Source organism: Oncorhynchus clarkii, unplaced genomic scaffold (assembly GCF_045791955.1).
Source record: "Oncorhynchus clarkii lewisi isolate Uvic-CL-2024 unplaced genomic scaffold, UVic_Ocla_1.0 unplaced_contig_14128_pilon_pilon, whole genome shotgun sequence".
NCBI classification, from domain to species: Eukaryota; Metazoa; Chordata; class Actinopteri; order Salmoniformes; family Salmonidae; genus Oncorhynchus; species Oncorhynchus clarkii.
Window position 1 is genome coordinate 55,001 of NW_027258073.1, and position 15,000 is coordinate 70,000.

The following is a 15,000-nucleotide window of genomic DNA, read 5'->3' on the forward strand; positions in this document are numbered from 1 at the left end:
GTAGAGGTTAGAGAAGGTGAAGGAGAGGAGAGATTGGGAGATTTGGAGGTAGAGGTTAGAGAAGGTGAAGGAGGGGAGAGGAGAGATTGTGAGATTTGGAGGTAGAGGTTAGAGAAGGTGAAGGAGGGGAGAGATTGGGAGATTTGGAGGTAGAGGTTAGAGAAGGTGAAGGAGAGGAGAGATTGGGAGATTTGGAGGTAGAGGTTAGAGAAGGTGAAGGGGAGGAGAGATTGGGAGATTTGGAGGTAGAGGTTAGAGAAGGTGAAGGAGGGGAGAGGAGAGATTGGGAGATTTGGAGGTAGAGGTTAGAGAAGGTGAAGGGGAGGAGAGATTGGGAGATTTGGAGGTAGAGGTTAGAGAAGGTGAAGGGGAGGAGAGATTGGGAGATTTGGAGGTAGAGGTTAGAGAAGGTGAAGGAGGGGAGAGATTGGGAGATTTGGAGGTAGAGGTTAGAGAAGGTGAAGGGGAGGAGAGATTGGGAGATTTGGAGGTGGAGGTTAGAGAAGGTGAAGGAGGGGAGAGACACTGTGCTCCAAGCACGCAAATCTGCACTCCGTTTGTACATATTTTGAAGCATCCATGCAAGCTTCAATGGAATGCACAGAAATATGAAGCAACCACTTAAAAAATTACACAAAATGTATCGAAATCAATGGCGGCCATTGTTTGAGCTGAAGCGAGAGAAAATACACTCTGACTTTGGAATGAAATGTTGGCTATTCACATCTCATATATTCCCTGACTACAATGTTTTATCTGATTCATTAACAAATACATGATGTGGTAATTTCTGCATGTTTACCGGCCCACAATAACCACTGCAGTGTGTGTAAATAGCAAGTAAGTCAATAGGGCTAACTGGCTAGCTGCTACTGCTAGCCAGATAGCCTCAAATAATGACTAGCTAGCTAGCTACCCATGAATAATTATTAGCTAGCTAGCTACCCATGAAGAATTATTAGCTAGCTAGCTACCCATGAAGAATTATTAGCTAGCTAGCTCCCCATGAATAATTATTATCTAGCTAGCTACCCATTAATAATTGTTATCTAGCTAGCTACCCATTAATAATTGTTATCTAGCTAGCTACCCATTAATAATTATTAGCTAGCCAGCTACCCATGAATAATTATTATCTAGCTAGCTACCCATGAATAATTGTTATATAGCTAGCTACGCATGAAGAATTGACATCTACCTTGCATAAAATAGCTTCTGCCTTTTCCACTTGCCTCATCCATGTTTGTGGTACGTTTGGATGGAGCAGCTATTCCCATATATTTTTGATAACTGCATATGTCACATAACTCCTCAATTTATATTCATAATATCATTAATAAATATAATACCTTTTTTTATCCATAAAGAATATTGTTTATTAATCAGTATATTTGAGTTTAACCATTACATTTGTTGTAATATTTGTGTTGGAGGAAAAAAAATGAAATTGTAACCAGCGTTGTTTGGCTTGTTGAAGAAAGGGCGATACTTTAAACAAAATGTCCTTTTCAATTAGTAGGAAAGTTGTAATCTGTATGAAGGCAAAAAGGACATTTTTGAACAAAGGATACGTCTTTCTTAATGATCTACTGGAGAACAATTTGGGGTTTAAGTATAACTTATGCATGAGTGAAGCTTCAAGCGAGCGGTTTAAAGCTTTAATAGTTAATAATTTTAGCCCCCCAAACATATTCATTATATAAATAGGAAAGTTTAATTTTGTCTGCCTTAGCATTCCAAATAAAATGAAATATGTTTTGCTCATATGATTTAAAAAACAAGTCATCTGGAATAGGCAGTGCCTTTAGTAAGTAAGTAAACTGTGAGAGGACCTAAGAGTTAATAAATGGCAGTGCCATTAGTAAGTAAGCAAACTGTGATAGGACCAAAGAGTTTATCTATGTGATTTTTTCATAAATAGACAAGTATTTACCTCTCCATGGTTGCAGAATCAGATCTATTTTTGCTAACTTTCTATTGAAATGAATTGTGGAAAGTTCATCTACATTTTTTGAGATGTGAATACCAAGTACGTCTACTTCACCATCTACCCATTTTATTGGTAAACTACAAGGTAGTGTAAACAATGTATTTTTTACTTTCTGAGGTAACCATTGTTTACTATTTTACATCTGGGGTTGCTGTACATAACTGTAACCCGTTGTATAAGAGATTCACCAAAATTAAAGTAATCCAGGCATTTACATATAAATTCTAGTCGTAGTTTATCAAATAAAATTAGTTTTAGGTCATTTTGGCATTTTGGTTAAACTATCTGGTTATCTACATGATTACGATTCACATATGGCTAGCTTCTTGTTCCGCTAGCGGAACCCCTCGACAACATTCCGCTGAAAAGCGCGAAATTCAAAAATATTTGTTAGAAAAATTTAACTTTCACACATGAACAAGTCCAATACAGCAAATGAAAGATAAACTTCTTGTTAATCTACCCATTGTGTCCGATTTCAAAAAGGCTTCACAGCAAAAGCACAACGTATGATTATGTTAGGTCAGAGCCAAGTCACAGAATCACACACAGCCATTTTTCCAGCCAAAGAGAGGAGTCACAAAAAACAGAAATATAAATAAAATTAATAATTAACCTTTGATGATCTTCATCAGATGACACTCATAGGACATCATGTTACACAATACATGTATGTTTTGTTCGATTATGTGCATATTTATATCCTGGTTGGATTTTTCTCAGGTTTTGTTATACTCACAGACATCCATCAAACAGTTTTAGAAACTTCACAGTGTTTTCTATCCTATACTAATAATAATATGCATATATTAGCTTCTGGGACTGAGTATGAGGCAGTTTACTCTGGGCACGCTATTCATTCAAAAGTGAAAATGCTGCCTCTTATCCCAAACAGGCTAGCTGAGAATTATAAAGTAAAATGTTTGCATTGTGTATATCGTGTTGCCATTGTCCTGGATGGAAGAAGGTTCAGTGCATGGGGAGGTGTAGTGTGAGGTAATACAGTAGGGGGAGGTGCAGTGTGAAGTAATACAGTAGGGGAACTGAGAGTGAAGAAGGTTCAGTAAATGGGGAGGTGCAGTGTGAGGTAATACAGTAGGGGGACTGAGAGTGAAGAAGGTTCAGTAAATGGGGAGGTGCAGTGTGAGGTAATGCAGTAGGGGGAGGTGCAGTGTGAGGTAATACAGTAGGGGAACTGAGAGTGAAGAAGGTTCAGTAAATGGGGAGGTGCAGTGTGAGGTAATACAGTAGGGGGACTGAGAGTGAAGAAGGTTCAGTAAATGGGGAGGTGCAGTGTGAGGTAATGCAGTAGGGGGAGGTGCAGTGTGAGGTAATACAGTAGGGGGACTGAGAGTGAAGAAGGTTCAGTGAGCGGGGAGGTGCAGTGTGAGGTAATACAGTAGGGGGACTGAGAGTGCTCCTCAAATGTACTGTTTTATGCGGTCGAGGGAGGCGAAGGTCGAGGGAGAATGAGATGAGCGGGGAGACAAACACAGTCTAATTATCATGTTTTATTGATGATGAAGAGAGAGAGCAGCCAGCAATACAAGGAGAGAGAGAGAACGACAGAGAGAGAGAGAGAGAGAGAGAGAGAGAGAGACAGAGAGAGACAGAGAGAGAGAGAGAGAGAGAGAGAGAGATGGAGAGAGACAGATAGAGAGAGAGAGAGAGAGAGAGAGAGAGAGAGAGAGAGAGAGAGAGAGAGAGAGAGAGAGAGAGGGAGAGAGAGAGAGAGAGAGATGACTCATCTACAACACAGATTGAACTGGTACTCTCGTCAGAGCATTGTGTGTGTGTGTGTGTGTGTTTGTAAGTATGTGTCTGTGTGTAACCCTCATCTACAACACAGATTGAACTGGTTGTGTGTGTGTGTGTGTGTGTGTGTGTGTGTGTGTGTGTGTGTGTGTGTGTGTGTGTGTGTGTGTGTGTGTGTGTGTGTGTGTGTGTGTGTGTGTGTGTGTGTGTGTGTGTGTGTGTGTGTGTGTGTGTGTGACCAGCTTGTTGCTCAGTAGGATACAGGAGATGGAAGCAGATGATTCTTTAACAAGCTGTCCTGCCAACACACACACACACACACACACCCATACACACACACACACACACACACACACACACACACACTACAAACATACACCAGTTATAAAGCTCTGAAGGAACATCTATCAACAGAGAGGAAATACACTCCATGACAACAGGATGTTGGTGATAACAGGATGTTGGTGATGACAGGATGTTGGTGATTTTTATTTTTTATTGCACCTTTATTTAACCAGGTAGGCCAGTTGAGAACAAGTTCTCATTTACAACTGCGACCTGGTCAAGATAAAGCATAGCAGTGTGAACAGACAACAACACAGAGTTACACATGGAGTAAACAATAAACAATTAACAAGTCAATAACATAGTAGAAAAAAAAGAATCTATATACATTGTGTGCAAAAGGCATGAGGATGTAGGCAATAAATAGGCCATAGGAGCGAATAGTTACAATTTAGTAGATGATAACTGATCAGATGGTCATGTGCAGCTAGAGATATTGGTGTGCAAAAGAGCAGAAAAGTAAATAAATAAAAACAGTATGGGGATGAGGTAGGTAAATTGGGTGGGCTATATACCGATGGACTATGTACAGCTGCAGCGATCGGTTAGCTGCTCAGATAGCAGATGTTAAAAGTTGTTGAGGGAGATAAAAGTCTCCAACTTCAGAGATTTTTGCAATTTGTTCCAGTCGCAGGCAGCAGAGAACTGGAAGGAAAGGCGGCCAAATGAGGTTTTGGCTTTAGGGATGATCATTGAGATACACCTGCTGGAGCGCGTGCTACGGGTGGGTGTTGCCATCGTGACCAATGAACTGAGATAGGGCGTAGCTTTACCTAGCATAGACTTGTAGATGACCTGGTGATGACAGCAACGTTCCAACATCTAGTGGAAAGGCTTCTCAGAAGAGTGGAGGCTGTTATAGCAGCAATGTTCCAACATCTAGTGGAAAGCCTTCCCAGAACAGTGGAGGCTGTTATAGCAGCAATGTTCCAACATCTAGTGGAAAGCCTTCCCAGAAGAGTGGAGGCTGTTATAGCAGCAATGTTCCAACATCTAGTGGAAAGCCTTCCCAGAACAGTGGAGGCTGTTATAGCAGCAATGTTCCAACATCTAGAGGAAAGCCTTCCCAGAAGAGTGGAGGCTGTTATAGCAGCAATGTTCCAACATCTAGTGGAAAGCCTTCCCAGAAGAGTGGAGGCTGTTATAGCAGCAATGTTCCAACATCTAGAGGAAAGCCTTCCCAGAAGAGTGGAGGCTGTTATAGCAGCATTGTTCCAACATCTAGTGGAAAGCCTTCCCAGAAGAGTGGAGGCGGTTATAGCAGCATTGTTCCAACATCTAGTGGAAAGCCTTCCCAGAAGAGTGGAGGCGGTTATAGCAGCAAACGGGGATCAACTCCATATTAATACACATGAGGTTGGAATGAGATGTTCGACGAGCATCTGTCCACATACTTTTAGCCATGTGGCAATTTCTCACATGGAATCGCCTTCATTTCCCAGAACAAGAATAGACTGACGAGTTTCAGAAGAAAGTTATTTGTTTCTGGCCATTTTGAGCCTGTAATCGAACCCACAAATGCTGGTGCTCCAGATACTCAACTAGTCTAAAGAAGGCCACTTCTATTGCTTCTTTAATCAGAACAACAGTTTTCAGCCGTGCTAACATAATTGCAAACAGGTTTTTCTAATGATTAAATAGTCTTTTAAAATGATAAACTTGGATTAGCTAACACAGGAGTGATGGTTGCTGATAATGGAACTCTGTACGCCTATGTAGATGTTCCATTAAAAATCTGCCATTTCCAGCTACAGTAGTCATTTACAACATTAACAATGTCTACACTGTATTTCTGTTCAATTTTCTGTTATTTTAGTTGACAAAAAAAATAAGGACATTTATAAGTGACCCAAACTTTTGAACTTTTTACTTTCTGGTGATTCTTATCTCATTCTGAGACGAAGGAGAGGGGGGAGAGAGGAGAGGTGAGGTAGGGGAGGGAGATATGGGGGGGAGGGAAAACAGACAGAGAAGGACAGACAGACAGACAGACAGACAGACAGACAGACAGACAGACTGACTGACTGACTGACTGACTGACTGACATACATACATACATACATACATACATACATATAGATAGTCAGACAGCCAGACAGTCAGAGAGACAAACAGAGAGACTGTCAGAGATACAGACAAAGAGACAGTCAGAGGTACAGAGAGACAGTCAGACAGTCAGAGGTACAGATAGAGAGACAGTCAGACTGTCAGACACAGAAAGGGAGAGTACTGCCCCCAGGTGGGGTTTACCAGCATTGCACAGTGAAGGGACTGTGTGTGTGTGTGTGTGTGTGTGTGTGTGTGTGTGTGTGTGTGTGTGTGTGTGTGTGTGTGTGTGTGTGTGTGTGTGTGTGTGTGTGTGTGTGTGTGTGTGTGTGTGTGTGTGTGACCAGATTGTTGCGTGTGTGTGTGTGTGCGTGTGTTGTTACTTATTAGCACTAATCAACGCTGGCTTCCATCCCTCATTCCAGGTCCATGAAGCTGTATTAAAGAGGGGAGGAGAGGAAATGAAGGGAGTAAACAGGATATGGATCTTCTGTCCCTTCTGACCTTGGTGTCATTACATTATGATGACACACACACACACACACACATTCACACACGCCCTATCAACGAATCCTGCTGGGGAGCGAGCGAGAGGCCTTCTTCCATCCATCAGCAGGCCCAGAGAGAAGCCTGGAGCTAGATTTACACTCTCCCCAGAATGAGGCATCAACACTGGGGCAGTTCTCTGCATGCCGGGGCAGTCTCTGGGGAGGGCTGGGGGAATGGAGGTGTTAGCAAGGCTGGACTATGTGATATACCAAGGTTGGCAGGGAGAGATAGAAAGAGGTACTCCCATAACCCCCCTGTTCTATACCTGCCCTCCCCCTTTCCCTCTCCCCCTCCTTCTCTCCCCTTCTCCCCCTACCCCTATCCCTCTCCCTCTCATCCCCTCCCCTTCTCCCTCTCTCTCCCTCCCCTTCTTCCCCCTCCCCAGCTACACACACACACACACACATGCACGCATGCACACACACAGACACATAAAGACAACCAAACAGGCGTGTGGTTCCCACCACTTCTAGTTTAGACTATGTAGTGCAGCCTTGGTTAGGGGCTATAAGCCAGACAGACAGGTGTGTGGTTCCCACCATGTCTAGTTTAGACCAGGTAGTGCAGCCTTGGTTAGGGGCTATAAGACAGACAGACACACAGCACAGTTCACCACTACCCACTCTTCAGGATGAAGGTATGACTTATCTATTAACATTGATATGATATGTACCATGTCCATGCAAAGTAAGTGGATAATTCAAAACATTTTATTCTACCGTTTTAAAAGTCTGAATGTTATGTGAGGTTACGTGTGGGTCTAAAGTTGTCTGAATGTTATGTGAGGTTATGTGTGGGTCTAAAGTTGTCTGAATGTTATGTGAGGTTATTATGTGTATCTAAAGTTGTCTGAATGTTATGTGTGGATCTAAAGTTGTCTGAATGTAATGTGAGGTTATGTGTGGATCTAAAGTTGTCTGGATGTTATGTGAGGTTATGTGTGGGTCTAAAGTTATCTGAATGTTATGTGAGGTTATTATGTGTATCTAAAGTTGTCTGAATGTTATGTGTGGATCTAAAGTTGTGTGAATGTTATGTGAGGTTATGTGTGGGTCTAAAGTTATCTGAATGTTATGTGAGGTTATTATGTGTATCTAAAGTTGTCTGAATGTTATGTGTGGATCTAAAGTTGTCTGGATGTTATGTGAGGTTATGTGTGGGTCTAAAGTTATCTGAATGTTATGTGAGGTTATTATGTGTATCTAAAGTTGTCTGAATGTTATGTGTGGATCTAAAGTTGTCTGAATGTTATGTGAGGTTATGTGTGTATCTAAAGTTGTCTGAATGTTATGTGAGGTTATGTGTGGATCTAAAGTTATCTGAATGTTATGTGAGGTTATGTGTGGATCTAAAGTTATCTGAATGTTATGTGTTGATCTAAAGTTGTGTGAATGTTATGTGAGGTTATGTGTGGATCTAAAGTTATCTGAATGTTATGTGTTGATCTAAAGTTGTGTGAATGTTATGTGAGGTTATGTTTGTATGTATCTCTACTCTGGGTTGTTTTGCTGCATGTACTACACTGACAGCATTGAACAGTAAAGTAAATGTTGTTTTAATGTTTTTTAAAATGTTGTTTGAATGTTGTGTGAATGTTTTCCCTGTCCCTGTCTCCCAGGTCTTTTTGCTCCTGTCTCTGCTGGCTCCTGTAGCCGTCCTCTCTCAGGTCTACCTCCCTCAGAACTGTGATGACATCTATCAATATGACAACACCAAACCCAGTGGGGTGTACACCATCTACCCTGGGGGTCCCACCACCCCCTTGCACGTCTACTGTGACATGAACACGGATGGAGGGAGGTGGACTGTGAGTAGAGACCTTTATAGATCATCTGTGATGTTTGTGATGTGTCGGTGGTGCAAAACGCATGATAATGACATCTCTCTCCCCCCTCTCTGTCTCCCTCCACTTTCTCTTTCCCCCGTGTCTCTCTCCCTTCCCTTACCTCTGTCCCTACTTCTCTCTCCCCCTCTCTGTCTCCCTCCTCTTTCTCTTTCCCCCGTGTCTCTCTCTCTTCCCTTACCTCTGTCCCTACTTCTCTCTCCCCCTCTCTGTCTCCCTCCTCTTTCTCTTTCCCCCGTGTCTCTCTCCCTTCCCTTACCTCTGTCCCTACTTCTCTCTCCCCCTCTCTGTCTCCCTCCTCTTTCTCTTTCCCCCGTGTCTCTCTCCCTTCCCTTACCTCTGTCCCTACTTCCCTCTCCCCCTCTCTTCCCTCGCTGTCCTTCTCCCCCTCATCTCTTCTCTCTCGATCTCTCTCTCATCCTCTCCCTGCCCTCTCTCTCTGCCCTCGCTCTCTCTCTGCCCTCTCTCTCTGCCCTCTCTCTCTGCCCTCTCTCTCTCTCTGCCCTCTCTCTCCTCTCAGGTGTTCCAAAGGAGAATGGATGGAACAGAGAATTTTTACAGACCCTGGGCACACTACAAATCTGGCTTTGGTAATGTGGCTGGAGAGTACTGGCTGGGTGAGTCCTCCTCAGATCTGAGAAAACCAAATGAGAAGAAGTTAGGGGAAGGGGTTAGGAGAAAGAGGAAGGAGCTAGGAGCTAGAGGAAGGGGCTAGGGGAAGGGGCTAGTAGCTAGAGGAAGGAGCTAGGGGAAGGGGCTAGTAGCTAGATGAAGGGGCTAGGAGCTAGAAGAAGGAGCTAGGGGAAGGGGCTAGGATCTAGAGGAAGGGGCAAGGAACTAGAGAAGGGGGTTAGGAGCTAGGGGAAGGGGAAGGGGCTAGGAACTAGAGGAAGGGGCTAGGAGCTAGAGGAAGGAGCTAGGGGAAGGGGCTAGGAGCTAGAGGAAGGGGCTAGGAACTAGAGAAGGGGGTTAGGAGCTAGGGGAAGGGGCTAAGAGCTAGAGGAAGGGGCTAGGAGCAGGGGCTAAGAGCAAGAGGAAGGGGCTAGGAGCTAGAGGAAGGGGATAGGGGAAGGGGAATGGGCTAAGAGCTAGAGGAAGGGGCTAAGAGCTAGGGGAAGGAGCTAGGAGCTAGGGGAAGGGGATAAGAGCTAGAGGAAAGGGCTAAGAGCTAGGGCAAGGGGCTAAGAGCTAGAGGAAGGGGCTAGGAGCTAGGGGAAGGGCTAAGAGCTAGAGGAAGGGGCTAGGAGCTAGAGGAAGGGGCTAGGAGCTAGGGGAAGGAGCTAAGAGCTAGGGGAAGGGGATAAGAGCTAGAGGAAGGGGCTATGAGCTAGAGGAAGGGGCTATGAGCTAGAGGAATGGGCTAAGAGCTAGAGGAAGGGGCTAGGAGCTAGGGAAAGGGGCTAAGAGCTAGAGGAAGGGTGTCTAGGAGCTAGAGGAAGGGGCTAGGAGCTAGGGGAAGGGGCTATAAGCTAGAGGAATGGGCTAGGAGCTAGGGGAATGGGCTAAGAGCTAGAGGAAGGGGCTATGAGCTAGAGGAATGGGGCTAAGAGCTAGAGGAAGGGGCTAGGAACTAGGGAAAGGGGCTAAGAGCTAGAGGAAGGGTGTCTAGGAGCTAGAGGAAGGGGCTAGGAGCTAGAGGAAGGGGCTAGGAGCTAGGGAAAGGGGCTAAGAGCTAGGGGAAGGGGATAAGAGCTAGGGGAAGGGGCTAGGAGCTAGGGAAAGGGGCTAAGAGCTAGAGGAAGGGTGTCTAGGAGCTAGAGGAAGGGGCTAGGAGCTAGGGGAAGGGGCTATAAGCTAGAGGAATGGGCTAGGAGCTAGGGGAATGGGCTAAGAGCTAGAGGAAGGGGCTATGAGCTAGAGGAATGGGGCTAAGAGCTAGAGGAAGGGGCTAGGAACTAGGGAAAGGGGCTAAGAGCTAGAGGAAGGGTGTCTAGGAGCTAGAGGAAGGGGCTAGGAGCTAGAGGAAGGGGCTAGGAGCTAGGGAAAGGGGCTAAGAGCTAGGGGAAGGGGATAAGAGCTAGGGGAAGGGGCTAGGGGAAGGGGCTAGGAGCTAGGAGAAGGGGCTAAGAGCTAGAGGAAAGGGCTAAGAGCTAGAGGAAGGGGCTAGGAGCTAGGGGAAGGGGCTAAGAGCTAGGGCAAGGGGCTAAGATTTAGAGGAAGGGGCTAAGAACTAGAGGAAGGGGCTAGGAGCTAGGGGAAGGGGCTAAGAGCTACAGGAAGGGGCTAGGAGCTAGGGGAAGGAGCTAAGAGCTAGGGGAAGGGGATAAGAGCTAGAGGAAGGGGCTATGAGCTAGAGGAAGGGGCTATGAGCTAGAGGAATGGGCTAAGAGCTAGAGGAAGGGGCTAGGAGCTAGGGAAAGGGGCTAAGAGCTAGAGGAAGGGTGTCTAGGAGCTAGGGGAAGGGGCTAGGAGCTAGGGGAAGGGGCTATAAGCTAGAGGAATGGGCTAGGAGCTAGGGGAAGGGGCTAAGAGCTAGAGGAAGAGGCTATGAGCTAGAGGAATGGGCTAAGAGCTAGAGGAAGGGGCTAGGAGCTAGGGAAAGGGGCTAAGAGCTAGAGGAAGGGTGTCTAGGAGCTAGTGGAAGGGGCTAGGAGCTAGGGGAAGTGGCTAAGAGCTTTGGGAAGGGGCTAAGAGCTAGGGGAAGGGGATAAGAGTTAGAGGAAAGGGCTAAGAGCTAGGGCAAGGGGCTAAGAGCTAGGAAAAGGGGCTAAGAGCTAGAGGAAGGGGCTATGAGCTAGAGGAATGGGCTAAGAGCTAGAGGAAGGGGCTAGGAGCTAGGGAAAGGGGCTAAGAGCTAGGGGAAGGGTGTCTAGGAGCTAGAGGAAGGGGCTAGGAGCTGGGAGAAGGGGCTAAGAGCTAAGTGAAGGGGATAAGAGCTAGGGGAAGGGGATAGGGGAAGGGGATAGGAGTAAAAGGAAGGGGTTAGGAGCTAAAGGAAAGGGGATAGGAGCTGAAATGTAACAGGACCTTTATGCTTTCTGTTCTTGTCAGGTCTGGATAACATCTTCCTCCTGACGATGAGGAAGAAGAATGAGCTGAGAGTGGACATGGAGGACTTTGAGGGAGGGAAAGTTTATGCTAAATACACGTCCTTCTCCATTGATCCTGAGAACTACGGATACACACTGAGACTGGGCACTTATGTAGACGGAGGGGCAGGTGAGTTCTTCTTCTTCTTCAGCTTTAACATCATCACCATCGTCTATGGTGTCACATCATAACTCTTCCCCTGTGTGTGTGTTTAGTTCCTACGGGTTGTTGGAAATGTGAACTACCACTGATGTTCTTGCTTCCGAAATGTGAACTATTTCCAACAACCCGTAGGAACTAAACACACACACAGGGGAAGAGTTATGATGTGACACCATAGACGATGGTGACATCAGATGTTCTAGCTTCCGCCACAAAGTTTAGAGTGAAGAGTTCAGTCTTAAAGGAAAACTCAACCCAAAAAACTATATTTTGATATTTGTACTTTAAAATACAGAAATCCCTGTAAAAAAAAAAAAATGCATATATTTTGAAAGTTACATATCTTGAAAACCTGATTAGTGATCATTTTGGTTGAGATAATGCCAAGAGTGTGCAAAGCTGTCATCAAGTCAATGGGTGGCTACTTTGAAGAATCTCAAATATATTTTGATTTGTTGAAGACTTTTTTGGTTACTACATGACTCCATATGTGTTATTTCATAGTTTTGATGTCTCCACTATTATTCTACAATGTAGAAAATAGTAAAAATGTAAGAAAAACCCTTGAATGAGTAGGCGTGTCCAAACTGTTGACTGGTACTGAACACATTTGCATAAATCTAGTCAGGTGTATTTTGTAGCTTTTGGCAAATGTGTTCTAATGATCTAAAGTCATGCTGTTGCTACTTCCTGTAAACACACAGTCCAGTTCACAGGGAATGATGGCAGACCGTACTTCCTGTAAACACACAGTCCAGTTCACAAGGAATGATGGCAGAGCCTACTTCCTGTAAACACACATTCCAGTTCACAGGGAATGATGGCAGACCCTATTTCCTGTAAACACACAGTCCAGTTCACAGGGCATGATGGCAGAGCCTACTTCCTGTAAACACACATTCCAGTTCACAGGGAATGATGGCAGACCCTACTTCCTGTAAACACACAGTCCAGTTCACAGGGCATGATGGCAGACCCTACTTCCTGTAAACACCAAGTCCAGTTCACAGGGAATGATGGCAGACCCTACTTCCTGTAAACACACAGTCCAGTTCACAGGGAATGATGGCAGACCGTACTTCCTGTAAACACACAGTCCAGTTCACAGGGAATGATGGCAGACCCTACTTCCTGTAAACACACAGTCCAGTTCACAGGGCATGATGGCAGACCCTACTTCCTGTAAACACACTGTCCAGTTCACAGGGAATGATGGCAGACCCTACTTAACCAGGTTACTGTGCTCTGTCTGTTGGTTTAACCAGGTTACTGTGCTCTGTCTGTTGGTTTAACCAGGTTACTGTTCTCTGTCTGTTGGTTTAACCAGGTTACTGTGCTCTGTCTGTTGGTTTAACCAGGTTACTGTTCTCTGTCTGTGGGTTTAACCAGGTTACTGTGCTCCATCTGTTGGTTTAACCAGGTTACTGTTCTCTGTCTGTTGGTTTAACCAGGTTACTGTGCTCTGTCTGTTGGTTTAACCAGGTTACTGTTCTCTGTCTGTTGGTTTAACCAGGTTACTGTGCTCTGTCTCTTGGTTTAACCAGGTTACTGTTCTCTGTCTGTTGGTTTAACCAGGTTACTGTGGTCTGTCTGTTGGTTTAACCAGGTTACTGTGCTCTGTCTGTTGGTTCCTGGTTTAACCAGGTTACTGTACTCTGTCTGTTGGTTTAACCAGGTTACCGTACTCTGTCTGTTGGTTTAACCAGGTTAGTGTACTCTGTCTGTTGGATTAACCAGGTTACTGTGCTCTGTCTGTTGGTACTTTTTTTAGCTCTGTTTTTTTGGTTGATTCTCAGGGGACTCCTTGTCGTTTAGCAACGGCATGAAGTTCAGCACCTACGACAATGATCAAGATACCTGGGGAGACCACTGTGCCAGGCGCTTCATGGGTGGATTCTGGTACGGTGACTGTACGCATGCTAACCCTAACTCCCTGTACGCCCCACATCCGGAAACATCTTTCACTTATGTGTCTGTTTATTGGCAGCACTGGAAAGGGGTAGACTACTCTCTGAAAAGCATTTCCTTTAAGATCAGGGCTGTCTCTGATGCTGTGGCTGTCCAGGAGCAGGAGTAACATACCTGACTCTATCAGTCCTGACCTAATGTCACCATCTCTAAATGAATGTGGAGGAGGGGGCACCAGAGCTAGCCAGACAGACACTAACACCTAGAGAATAATACGGTCACTACATCATCACTGTAACACTAACACCTAGAGAACAATATGGTCACTGCATTATCACGATTACACTAACACCTACAGAACAATATGGTCACTACATTATCACTATTACACTGACACCTAGAGAACAATACAGTCACTGCATTATCACTATTACACTGACACCTAGAGAACAATATGGTCACTACATTATCACGATTACACTAACACCTAGAGAACAATACGGTCACCACATTATCACTATTACACTAACACCTAGAGAAAAAATATGGTCACTACATTACACTAACACCTAGAGAACAATATGGTCACTACATTATCACTATTACACTAACACCTAGAGAACAATATGGCCACTACATTATCACTATCATTATCATCTTGGATGTTAAAGTAGTGTTTCATGTTATGACAGCACAATGGGCTCTCTATCTCTTATATGGTCACTATATCATCACTATTATTATCATCTTGGATGTTAAAGTAGTGTTTCATGTTATAGCAGCACGATGGGCTCTCTGTCTCTTGATTCCACTGTTACTTGACTCAAAAAATAACTAAAGCATTTCAAAGACAAATTCACTGCATTCTGTCTTTTTTTACTGTATGTATTTATTTATTATAATCAGTCTGATTGGATGGCTGAATGTGTCAAAGTCAAGGTTGTAACATGATCTTAGAGTTTTCATTGCAAAATGGTTGTGTGAATCCAATATTATCATCTTCATCATCATCATATTCATCATCATCATCATCATCATTTTCATCATCATCATCAACAGATTCATTTCCATCATCAGATTCATCCTAATCAACAGATTCAGATTCATATTCATCATCATCATCATCAGATTCATCATCATCATGTTCATCATCAAATTCATCATCATATTCATCATATTCATCATATTCATCATATTCATCATCACCATCATCATCATCATATTCATCATCATCATATTCATCATCATCATATTCACCATCATCATATTCGTCACCATCATAATCATCATCATCATCATATTCATCATCATCATATTCACCATCATCATATTCGTCACCATCATAATCATCATATTCATCATCATCATCATC

General features: G+C 44.2%; 1 protein-coding gene across 1 annotated transcript; it reads left to right on the forward strand.

Annotated features, from left to right (window-relative positions):
- Positions 1 to 8,309: 8,309 nt before the first annotated feature.
- LOC139395218 (microfibril-associated glycoprotein 4-like) lies at positions 8,310 to 14,483 on the forward strand. The gene is made up of 4 exons (XM_071142866.1): positions 8,310 to 8,492; positions 9,049 to 9,145; positions 11,520 to 11,687; positions 13,517 to 14,483. The coding sequence occupies exons 1-4, from the start codon at positions 8,466 to 8,468 to the stop codon at positions 13,795 to 13,797; spliced, it is 573 nt and encodes a 190-aa protein (XP_070998967.1). The 5' UTR covers positions 8,310 to 8,465; the 3' UTR covers positions 13,798 to 14,483.
- The last annotated feature ends 517 nt before the right edge of the window (positions 14,484 to 15,000 follow it).

Excerpts from the sequence above, each read along its gene's own strand:
- LOC139395218 (XM_071142866.1), top strand. The coding sequence starts at position 8,466 with ATGAACACGGATGGAGGGAGGTGGACT. Across the intron at positions 9,146-11,519 it reads GGCTGGAGAGTACTGGCTGG|GTCTGGATAACATCTTCCTC; the intron begins GTGAGTCCTCCT and ends TGTTCTTGTCAG. Across the intron at positions 11,688-13,516 it reads TTATGTAGACGGAGGGGCAG|GGGACTCCTTGTCGTTTAGC; the intron begins GTGAGTTCTTCT and ends GTTGATTCTCAG.